At 43.9% G+C, this 12,538-nt stretch overlaps 1 protein-coding gene across 1 annotated transcript in view; it reads right to left on the reverse strand.

The window, feature by feature from the left end:
* Positions 1-12,538, reverse strand: part of LOC145421431 (uncharacterized) — a 57,714-nt gene that overhangs the window by 5,089 nt on the left and 40,087 nt on the right. The window contains exon 3 of the mRNA XM_080291762.1: positions 11,224-11,278. Coding sequence (XP_080147888.1) covers positions 11,241-11,278 — 38 coding nt within the window. The 3' untranslated portion in view covers positions 11,224-11,240. The remainder of the gene's footprint in view (positions 1-11,223; positions 11,279-12,538) is intronic.

Raw genomic sequence — 12,538 nt, forward strand, 5'->3', positions numbered from 1 at the left:
AACAACGCCCTCGCATAAGCACATCAACCTTCATGGCTTTTACAGTGCAGTTCACCAGCCAGCTGCATAATGTGCAACAATCAAAGCACCACATTCACATATAGAAACCAAGGCTGCGCTCTTTCCTCAGTCATGAAACTTCAAACTGGGAGTCAAAGGGCAGATGTTGTCCGTGCACATGCCCCACAGGTTGGATCACCTTCTGGAGGAGGTTCAGTGATGTGCCCCCGGGGCAGAGTAGTGACTGGAGCACACTTAAACGGTGAGGGGGACAGTCAAGTCAAATTCATTTATAGCACATTAAAAACAACCACTGATGACCAACGTGCTGCACACTTAAGATAATCAAAAGTCTCTGATTTAAAAGCTGAGGAGTAAAAGAGAGTTTTTAGATTTTGAAAGTGTCCCATGTTGGTCCTGATGTGAAGGAGCAGTCACAGCTACAGGGGTAATGAGGAGGCGTTGGATAGGAATGCTGTTATGGAGAGAAATACAGAAGGACAGACGATACTGGAATTTGCAAATGGCTGTGATGAACTAGGAGGAACATAAGGTGGCACAAGAGAGATGAGCAAGTCGCTAAGAGGTGGACTGCATGCTATGCAACCTGGGAGCAATATCAGGTCATGAAAACTTTGGAAATCAAGAAGATGCAAGTGAAGGCAGAGGCATTAACTGGTTAAAGTTGAAGAAGGAAGAATTCCAGTGGAGATGAGACGAGACAGGATAGTAGGGAAGAATTACCAGATGACTGGGAAAGTACAGCAGTAGTACTGGAAGTGCAGGATTAGTACGGAGGAAGTGAAGTATCAAGAGAATGAAGAGTGGACCTGTGGAAGTGTGGAGATGTGCAGGAGACAGGGCAGTGGACTTTCTAACCAGATGAGGAGTGTATGAGGGAAGCAGAAAAGGTTTAATGGTACCTATTTTCAAGAACAAGGGTGAAGTGCAGAAGTGAAGCAACCACAGAGGTTCATGAGCCACACCGTGAAGCTACGGGAAAGCAAGGTTAAGAAGAGAGGTGGCGATCAGTGAGCAGTGGTATGGCTTCATGCGTGAAAGACCTCCACAGATGTGATGTTTACGTTGAGAGTGTTGAGGGACGAGTACAGAGAACATCAGAGTGGCTCTGTGTCTTTGTGGATGGGACTGGTACTTATGGAGCACTGTTCTACATATGTTAAGCACTCTTAACTACACGCCTCATTCACCCATTCACACACATGCCTAAGCACTTTTAACGTAACACTCTCACGCGTACCTCGGGAAAAATGTGCCCAAGGATACTTGGATAGATGGATGTACAGGACACAGGGATCGAACCACCGACCCACTTCACTGGGAGTGACCCGGATGGACAGGATCAGAAATACGGATATCAGAGGCAGTGTTGGTCAAGGAACTTGAAAAAAGTAATCAGTAACTAATTACTGATTACTTCCCCCCAAAAGTAATCCCGTTACTTTACTGATTACTTATTTTCAAAAGTAATTAATTACTTAGTTACTTTTTAAAAACACGATTTACAACCTGAGTAGCTGATAAAGCGATAGATCTTTCATCCCAATTCTACTTTTTCTGCATAATCCATCATACAAAATGTAATCAAATGGAAAAGTCTCTTTTTAAAACTTGTTTATCAGTTTTAATCTTTTAACTTTATGCATCAAGCAAAAATTTAATTATCTGCAACATTCTCTGACTGGAAGAAATTAGTTTAACATTGAAACCTATTTTCTGCACATTCCAGCACATAAAATAAAATAGTTTTGTGTTTACACTCAGTCTTTCAAATAGATGCAAGTAAAACACAGCAGAACATAAATAAAGTCAAAGACTCAGCGGTCCTGTTGCTCTATTTTCACCTGTAAAGCAGGAGTGGGGTAGGCGGAGGTTTACCCTGGTGCAGGTGTGCCGCGGTCAGTGGAAGAATCCGCGAGTTTCTCTGTGAGTTTCCCATTACGTCGTAGCTACTCGGTGCTTGTTGGAAGTTTAGGGGTTTTTTTTCGCTGTAAAAAGAAGTTTTCTTCCCACGCACAGCGGACACTAATGTTTTTGTCACTTTTTATGGAATCAAACTCAAAGTAAGGTCAGTACTTCCACGCTTTTAACGCTGCACGCTCATACTCTCTCTGCACTCGATATGTGATCCATTGTTGATCTGCACACAGCTGTTGTCACGAACGTCGCACTTGCTTACGTCACTGTCATGAGACACTCTTGCAAAAGAATCAAAATTTTAGTAACGCAGTAACGCAGCGTTCCTACGGGAAAGTAACGGTAATCTAATTACCTTTTTTACAATAGTAATCCCTTACTTTACTCGTTACTCAAAAAAAGGAATCAGATTACAGTAACACTGCCCATCTCTGATCTCTGACGTGAGCGCTCACGTTGAGCAGTTTGGGGACAAAGTTATAATTTCTCCAAATGACGAAATATGTTAATTACTCACATTTCATCGCAATTAAGAATCCAGTTACATTAACACAGATTTGGAAATTCCAACAAAAACCAAACAGTGTCTATAAACTATTAGTAGATGTTAGGAAACACAATCTAGCAGCCGCGCTGCGAGCGCTCTACACCAGCCATCCCCAACCCCCGGGCCATGGACCGGTATTGGTCCGTGAGTCGTTTGGTATCTGTTTCCTGAAGGAGGTATGCAGTGTAGTTGTATTGAATGAAACCCCTCAATTATTCCTGCAACAGAGAATGACTACATAGTTCGACATGTGGTATTGAAAACCATTAATCACCCTCTGCTTTTGTGTCTGCTTGAAACTCTCCCAGCGGCCTACTCCTCTAGCAGGCAGCCTGTCAGACAGATCCAGTACCTCAGAACCGCCGACCCGACACTGATCTTCCCTTCCCGTCAACAAACCTCCCCCCTGTGAGCCATCTTACTGTTCAGCTGTTTCCAGGAAAATTAGCGTGGTCTGACACTGACACGAACAGGCAAAGGCCAGCAGATTCAGTGTATGCATTTACAGGCGATGAATCACTGCACAGTCACTGTTTAACTGCCATTATTGATTAGCCCAATAATACTATCCAGGAGCGATTCCCTGAAGAGGACTAACATGCTGCCATTATGAGTTTTTTCTTTTGTTTCCTGTAAGTTGAGAGTGAAACATTTAGCAGGGGGAGAAAAAACCACAATGTAAAGATCTCATGTGGTTTTAGCGCGCTAGCTAGCACGTTAGCTAGCACATTAGCTAGCACGTTAGCTAGCATGTTAGCTAGGACACAAACCTTCTGACTGTGTCACCAATCCTCAGGAACGATGGAGGCCTCCACAGCTAATTACTGACAACATCCATAGTCCACCATAGATGGTTACTGACTGCATTCAAACCAAATATGAACCACTGTTTGCAACAATAGTTTACTCACTATTTGGTTCAACTTTATCATCATCAGAAAAGCCTCTTCCACAAAGAAACAATAGAAAAAAAGTAGATTTTTAGTCTAAGGTCAGTATCATGTCTGCCATCTTCAATGCAAACTATACCACAATATGACAAACGCAAAACTTATCATACCCTTTACTGCTGTTACACAACATCTGAATTAATGGATAAATGTCAGGGCACAGGCATTTCTCTCACCAATGACATTACCATAAAGCAGTTCATGCTGTATGGAGCGTACGGCCCCGGGTTACCGTGTGTATTAATGTGCGTCAGTGGCGCGGTTCAGGTGGGGGTCGTGCAGAGTAAAAGCCCAGAGGGATGTGGGCACGAGCCCCAGTGAGGAGAGCTACTCTGATGGAGGTGATGGTGATGGAGTGTTGGAGCATCAATCTCAGGGGAGGAGCGTAGTGTGGCTCACAGTACCACACACAGACTAGTCTGTTTTACTGGAGCCTCAGGTGACTCTATCCTGGGACTTTATGAACAGGTTTTCAATTTCAATCCATGTTGTAAATCCGGAGGACAAACATGTGACAGCTGAGTTTGTAAGATGGTATACTGATTTTTTTTTGCAACAGGAGACTTCCTGTTTTTTTCCTGTGAGTGTCAGCTGATCGGCAGGTATAAATTAAAAATGAAATGAAATAAATTACTATTAGCCCAACCCCCACTGAAGTTAGCTGGAGTGCATTGCATCGTGATGTTGGCTCCCGGAGATGTTGTCATTAGCTACAGTGGAGACAAACTCAAAGGTGTCATAACTGCTTGTCTTAGCCCTTTAAGACCTACTATAGAACCAAGGCCGCCAGAGCTTACTTTATATTTTTACATGCTGTGGAGCCATTTTAGGGAGCATTTCAAGTTGCTATACATCAATACAACTGTTATAGCCCACATTTTAATAATATGTATGCATTAAGTCCATAGTAACTACATTAATTGCAAAAAAGTGCAATAAACTACAAAAAATTAGAAAATCGTTTTTGTTTTTTTTACATATATTTCTACTTGGAGAAATTTAAGAGGTTTATCCCTCAAAACTTTAAATACAAAAAAGTTGCAAAAAATAGTTTACAACAACAGGAAATTTATTTTGAGTGTCTTCATAGTTTTATTTTGGAGATACACCAATTTTTATATACTGCAGGAAAAACAAAAAAACAATCCTATGATGCAAATTTGCAAAGAAAACAGCAGGTGCATCAAAATAAACTATTTCCAGCAGTGCAATTCGAGTTCTAAGCATCCCAGCAACTATTCAGAAAAGCATAAAGTCAAACATGACCAGTATAGGCTTTTAAGGCCTACAAGTAAAAAACTACATTTTCCGTGAAAATGACGTCACTTCCAGTTTCGGGCAGGAAATGGCGGACATGCGATCGTTCGCGCTGACGTCTGTTTCACTGTGGGAAGTGTTACGAACAGCTGATCGGATCGGCAAAGCGTGTTTCTGGAATATTATGTTTTTGTTCCTGCAAGAGCTTTTTATGCAGTTTTTGCAAAGCTTTATGTGGAAGGAAACCGTGACCGAGGACAAGCTGATGGCATCAGATGTAAGTACAACTCCTCCGGTTTCATATGCAAAAAAATTTATTGCGCTAGCTTACACGGTTCAGGTTCTACAGGGATTTAAAAATAGTTACGCAAAACGGAGCGTGCTGCTCTGATCAGCTTTAAAGGGTTAATGCTGCACCAGTCAGAGCTTCTATATATGATAGATGGAAAACTGCAGCTTCCAGTTTGGAACAACCAGCTGATTGGAGCAGGGTCACCCACAGCATCAATGAGTAGATAACACATGTGAGGAAAATCTGTTTGTTTCATGTATCTGAGAGAAAGAAATCATCCAATATGATGACACTGGTGCAAAGTTAAAGAGTCCAGACTCCCATGGATGTTACCCTCAGCAGATTCTGTTGAAGCCCACATCACAAGAGAAACCTCGGAGTTCCTGAACTCAACCCATTTTCCATTCTGGAAGGGAGACGGGACAAAACAATAACTTCTCCTTCTAGAGAATTTCTAACAGCTGGCTTTGGTTGGCCGTAGTTCTGGGAAGGGATCACTGCTTCAGACCACTCCCAGCGCCGTCGCCGCCAGCCGGGCTGTCCTGGCATGGAGGCCTTCCTCCCAGGACACAGATAAACAATCCTAACAGGCCAGTTTAAAGGGGGGGGTAAAAATAGCAGCAAGCTCATAGACGTGAACTTCACTGGAAAACAGGCCTTTTTAAGATTCCAGGAAGAAAGCAAGCATGAAGGAAGTGATGTCAGAGCCTCATATCAAATGGATGTACAGAAGCACGGAGAGGCTGATGTGGTATCGAATCGGGAAAATAATCTGATGTCTGTGTTTAAAAGAACGGCTTTCAGTCCTCAGAGAGCGGGCGGGGGGAGGGGCTGGTGGGGCTGACTGTGGAAAACAGCACCGACTCATCCCTGTTCACACACACACGTCGGGTGTTGCTGTCCTTGTGGGGACATCTCACTGACATAATGCTTTCCCTAACCACAGCCCAATTGTAACCCTGACACTAAAACCACAGTCTGAAATCTCCGTCCCACGGGAGCTGTTTGTCCCCACCAGTATAGTAAGACCCCGTACACACACACACACACACACACACACACACACACACACACACACAATGGCGATGTGGTGCCAAGAGCGGCTCATGACGCAGCTCGAACACTCGGGCCTCGCTGCCCGGCAGACACACAGCAGCGGTGTGATGGATGTTCTCAGGCTGCGGACGCTCACACACTGAATTAGTCAGCAAAAGCTCTAACCAGCACTTCAAAGTTCCCTGGCTCTGGTCCAGGGTAGCTTCCTAAAAACGAGCGTCACGTTTACAGTAAGAGCTCGTACATTCCCGGAATCCCCCGCCTGCCGACACATCGCCTTTTCCAAAAGCTCCTCATCTGAAACTAAATATCCCGTGCTTTCACATGCACCTCCTCATATCTGTTTGTGGCTGTTCTGTTAGAAACTGTAGGTGAACTGACAGCTAGTGAAAGATTCACGCCAAGGTCTGCTGGCAAGAGTGTAAACAGTCTGTGTGCAAATGAAGAGTCCTTTTTCAAAAAGAGTTGGCAGAAGTTCAGCGCTCGATATCTCTCTTTATACACACTGGGATCTGTGAATGTATTATTTGTATTATTAATTCGCCTGGATTTCCAACTCGGCTTGTAAACAGGTTATGGAAAGTTTTTAATAAGCTGTCACTGAACCTTAGAAAAGCGTGATGGATGGGTCCACACCTACGTGCTTCCTTTTTTTCCTGAGACCAGCTAAGATGAGGGGCAGATCTGTCCAAACTGCCCTGTTGAGACTTGTTTAGATTTCTTTATTCAGATTTCCATGAACTGAGGTTCTGTTGGCTTTTAGATGCCATCACTTGACTTTTCATAGAGTCACTTCCTGCGGTTTCCTTTGATTATCTACTGACAAAATGAGAGCTGTTGGAATTTGGCTGCCTTAAACAAACAAGGAAGCAAAGCTCCGCCTCCTACATACTCTAAAACCATTCACAACATGTTTGGACTTCAAGCACCACGTGTACATTGACCTCACTATAGTATTACTCTACAACTCGATTGCGGGTGTTGATTTTAGCTGGAGAGAGGAGCTACAAGGACATTGTGCAAAGTCACATGGGATTAAAAAGTCATTAATATTTAGATGATCAGACAGGCTGTAAAAGCAAACACAGGTTTGTGGAGGTTGTCTAAACCAAACGCCGGTGGGGCTGAGATGTTACTGCATGGGAGGAAACAGCAGCCGGTCAAAGGAGTCCTCTGACAAACTACACTGCTCACAAAAATAAAGGGAACACTTAGACAAAACAATGTAAGTCAAACTGTCCACTTAGGAAGCAACAATCAGTGTCACATGATGTTGTGCAAATGGAACAGACAACAGGTGGAAATCATAGGCAATTAGCAGGACGTCCCTAATAAAGGAGTGGTTCTGCGGGTGGTGACCACAGACCGTTTCTCAGTATCTCAGCTTTCTGGCCGATGTTTGAATGCTGGCAGTGATTTCTCTCTAGCGGTAGCGTTAGACAGAGTCTACAACCCACACAAGTGGCTCAGGTAGTGCAGCTCATCCAGGATGGCACATCAATGCGAGCTCTGGCAAGAAGGTTTGCTTTGTCTGTCAGTGTCCAGGGCATGAAGGCACTACCAGGAGACAGGCCAGTACATCAGAAGACGTGGAGGAGGCTGTTGGAGGGCAACAACCCAGCAGCAGGACCGCTACCTCCGCCTATGTGCAAGGAGGAACAGGAGGAGCGAGAGCTCTCCAAAATGACCTCCAGCAGGCCACAAATGTGCATGTGTCTGCTCAAACGGTCAAAACAGACTCCATGAGGGTGGCCTGAGGGCCCGACGACCACGGGTGGCGGTTGTGCTTACAGTCCAACACCATGCAGGATGTTTGCCAGAGAACACCAAGATGTTGGTGCATGACCGGTTTGGCAGCGGGTCAGTAATGGCGTGGTGTGGCATTTCAGAGAGCCTGACTTCCATTAGATACCATGATGAGGTCTGTGTGGAGTTTGCATGTTCTCCCCGTGTTTGCGTGGTTCTCCCCGGGTACTCCGGCTCACGTGTGGTGTCAGTTTGAGATTCCTACATCGCCTTGTTCTCGAGTTATCATATACACAAGAGTTTTAGAAAGCTTGATCTCAAACTCATCAGAGACTTTTGCTGATACAGCGATGTTATCAATTTCAAACTTTATCGCATTCAAAGCCTGCGTGTCCATGAGGCCCTCCCGCCTGCAGGGTGAGGACAACACTGATAAAACTAGAACTTCCCTTTAGCCAGCACGCTCAGTAAACACATCCTGAGCTGTGTGCTGTCCCTGTGAAAGCACCAGTGTTACAGTGGTAGGAAAATGTGTTTGCCCCGTTCAGAGTTCCTGTTTCTTTGTATGTTTGTTGCACTTAAATGTTTCCAATCAACCAGTCGAAAAAAAGAAAAAGAAAAAATCAATCAAAAATCGGCCGATAGATTTGACTTAAATCACCAAATACTGGTATCAGTTTAAAACAGATCGCTTAAGCTCTGATTGAGAACTTGAAACCTCTTCACAGTCCTTCAGATCACTTCCGTCAAACGTCACCCTCCCAGTGACATGCATTCTGTTCTGACTGAACTATTTTTGCAGTTTTAGACTCTTTCAGCTCATGAGTTGGGTTTTGGACCCATGCACTGGGTTTCCAGCTGCGCTTTCAGATGCACCACCACTTCCAGCAGCAAACGGCACACGAACAACGTCTGCAGTTTTGTTTGTGTGGTGGAACGTTCAGCAGCTAAAGACACAGAAATGTTTCTCAGAGACAGCAAACCACTCCCATGAGCAGCACTGCCAACTACGCCTGCATTTTAATAACTGTTGGACTCACATCAATAAGGACGGGATGTCGTTTATGTCAGAATTCATCATGTGAGAATCAGGCCAGAGCAAAGTTCTGTTCCAAAGGCCCGATCGTGAGGAGCGGGCAGCGTTCAGCACATATTCATTAATCGATAACAAACGGCTGCACAACACGCTGTGCTTCAAAGAATTTCAAATTGTATATAATATTTCGCAGTTACTATTCCTACATGATTAGGACTGAAACAGTGAACTGACAACTGTTCAGGCTACTGTAGGGGTTAAAAACAGACATACGGCTCAGTGATCACCAATAAGTGATCCATCAACCAACGACTGCGGGCATGTAGAAACCCATTATTTAGTGCAAAACGCTGATGATGAGCGCATACACAGCCATGCGTATAAAAGATGTTTTAAGAACACAAGTGGTGCTGTGTGTGTGGATGTGAACAGACAATATGCATGACTGTGTTCACCATCTTCAGTGCTGAGTGCTCTTACTGTCAGGACTCTCAGATTTGACTTGGAAATGAAGCGTAATCAAGGCCCACTCAGAGTTTCACTTGAGAAGCTATTTTACATTCTGGTGCCTTTTCAATTAGTCTGGTGTGACCTGGACTGTACCGGCCAATGGGCAGTCACTATCATGGCAACACCTTTATTTGAACCTGACACAAAGCGTCCTGTGCAATTACAGGTAGCAGCCAAGGATACATGACAGTCCAGGCTGTGCGAACAAAGTGTGCACTGGCAGCAGGTGGAATCGTAGCACCATGTCTCCATTACTCCGGTTGCTTCTTACAAATAATGCCCCCACAGCTCCATCACATTCAGATTCCCCCCACAGCAGGAAGCAGTGGTATGCTTTCCATTACCATTTACATTATCATGTCATTACTCATCATAGATGAAGCTAGTTAAGGGTCACCATAACTATCCAATGAAAAAACTGTTACTATTTAGTTACATCAAAGTCAGTGCAAACAACAAATCTAGAAAAACACTGTTTTAGTTTTTTCTATACTGATTGGTTCAATTGTGTTTTTTATGTTGTAGAAGATGTCAAAACCAGCTGTTAACATTTAAGTGTAGGCCTGAACAATGCTAAAGCACACCAATGAACGTAATGCGTCCCTTTTTAACCGGCGTTTATGCAGTCAATGGTACATGTAGGCAAAAATTAAGCATTAGAAGTTGACACAGTGACTGCATTCTCATCTCCTTGTATGTGCCTGACTACTGAAGAGCCTGAATGTTTCTGAAGGCTTTTGGAAGGTCACAGTCCATGCACTTCACTTAGACAGCTCGCTGGCAAACACATGCAAACTCGTGTGAAATTATTCCTATAAATGGCTGAATAATACTGAAAGTGTGAAATTACTGGATGACTGACATGCTTAGCCCTAATAATGAAACTAGAACAAAGCACGGAGAAAGACACCAGGAGACAGAGTTATATTGAGAAATCTTTGTAGGCGTTCTGCCAGCAACAAACTGTACATCTGTCATGCTGACTCAGAAAAATTACACATGCATTAGGCTGTAGCTTCATTTCACTTTCTTGCAAAAGTGTATTTGAGGAAGCATCAGGCTGTGGCTAATTTAAGACACAAAGGGTGTGTAAATAAAAGAAGAAGGACTTGTGTTCTAGCGAAGAAGGAACCATGAGCCTGGAGCCTATCCCGGCTGTGTTAGGGTGAGAGGCAGGGTGGAAAGGTCGCCAGTCTGTCGCAGGGCTGACACAGACAACCATCCACACCCCCCCGTGCTGCACTTCTAATTTATGTTAATAAAATATTAGTGTTGTGTTGGTGTGGCGTTTGTATGTTCTCCCTGTGTCTCTGTAGCGCTGCTGCTTTCTTCATTTTCTTTTTCCCTGTTTTTTTGTAAATATAGCACCAATGAGTCAGATCAAGGTGCTTCACTGTAACGTAAAAACAATAATACAAAGAAAAGCCCCAAATAATCAGACCACCTCCTAAGAGCAAGCATTTGGCGAGAGTGGGAAGGAAAAACTCCCTTTTAACAGGAAGAAACCTCCAGTAATACAAAGGCTGAGGACTGTGAGGGGAGGGGGAGTACGCTGCTTGGTAAGAGACGCCTAAGAAAAGCCTAGCTAGAACTTTAACGTGCAGCTGAAACTAATTTGATGACTCAAAGGTTTCTATGATTCTAAACACTTTGGCAAACAAGACTCACACTAAAGAGGAATATGGCTGCGATCAATAAATAAACAAAGAATATAAACGAGGACTAAGTAGAATCATTAACAGCACTGAAGTATTGTACGACAGCTCTGCTGTCTGAGACCAAGGACAGTTCGTGTATATCGTGTTTATATATTTACTGTCAACCTGAGAGAGAGCTCAGCGTTATGCAACAAATATACAGTGTGCTGTATCAGAAACATTATATAACTTACTGAGTCCAATGCTGTAGTTACATCACAGCCTCTCTGCTCTGGTCTTCTTCAGCTTCTGCCAGGGTAGAAAAACAGAGTCAATACACCTGCCACAGAAAAGTGTCATTGCAGAGATGAAGAAGTAGGGCTGTGCGATATGACCAAAATCTCATCTCCCGATATCAGACATCTATCGTCCGATAACGATATAAATCACACAAATGTAACATTTTCTGTAAATTCTGTGAATCTCGGGCAGCTCGACCTGCGTGAAGTGTTTCCAGCTGCGCGTCGTGTAGCTGGAGTCGAGTGTTTTAACCGATGCATGAAACGATACATTTTTAGACATAAGTTGTAACGGCGCCGTTTTCTTTGTGAGTATTTATTACACGGCGTGCTGCGGGGAAAAGCCTGTTCTAACGTTTGAGTCTAAGGTTTATTTTTTAGCACCTGGCTTCTCTTTTTTACTTCTCATCCGTAAATAATCTGCTCTTTCACATGATTCAGTTTATTTTGAAAAGTCTGAACAGGATCTTGAGCTTTATTGTGAAAGGTTTATGTGGAACGTAAACAAGCGGACACGCGATGGTTTTACCGTCGTTGTTGCTAACGACAACGCATAAAAACAGGCGCTTGTCCGTCCGTAGTGTGGTTGTATTAAATATAAGAGAAAGAGAGAACTTGAAGAAATTAATATAGCCACTACAGTGACATCAGAACCATGAACAAATATTACTGTAAACAGTTTATTTTGCGACACCACGAAACAAATGACAGCGTGAAATGAAACGATAGATGTTTTTGTATCGTCATCTGATATATATCGTTACATCGAGCAGCTCTATGAAGGAGAGTAAGAAACACTGCAGATCACAAGTTATTCATCTGCTTTTGACTGTGACACATACTCGCGTCTGATCTAAGGGACGGCCCGTGGCCATTAGTCAGGCTGCTTACAGGACTGGCCTGTGGACAAGCAAAACAGGACATGAGCAAGGAGCCGCACAAGAACCAGCGAAACGGTTCCATGTTCCTCATCAACCACTTGAAAAGCGCTTTGACCCAAAGCACCACCAGGACCACACATGAGTACAGCAGGATGAGATCACAGCTACAGACTATCAGACGCTTGACCAGCACAGAGACACGCCCCTCTGTGAGACAGCCTCTCAGCTGATACTTCCAAGTCAAACAAAGCGCTCGGTCGCTGCCGGTCCCCGCCGGTCCCCGCCCAGCAGGAAATGATGAAAGGCCGCCTCGTGTCACACCTCTGGCTCCTGTCTTAGGGCGCTCCTTTGAACCAAATGAATGGTCAGGTGTCAGATTTTGCTGTGGT

Source organism: Astatotilapia calliptera, chromosome 17 (genome assembly GCF_964374335.1).
Source record: "Astatotilapia calliptera chromosome 17, fAstCal68.1, whole genome shotgun sequence".
Classification (NCBI taxonomy): Eukaryota; Metazoa; Chordata; class Actinopteri; order Cichliformes; family Cichlidae; genus Astatotilapia; species Astatotilapia calliptera.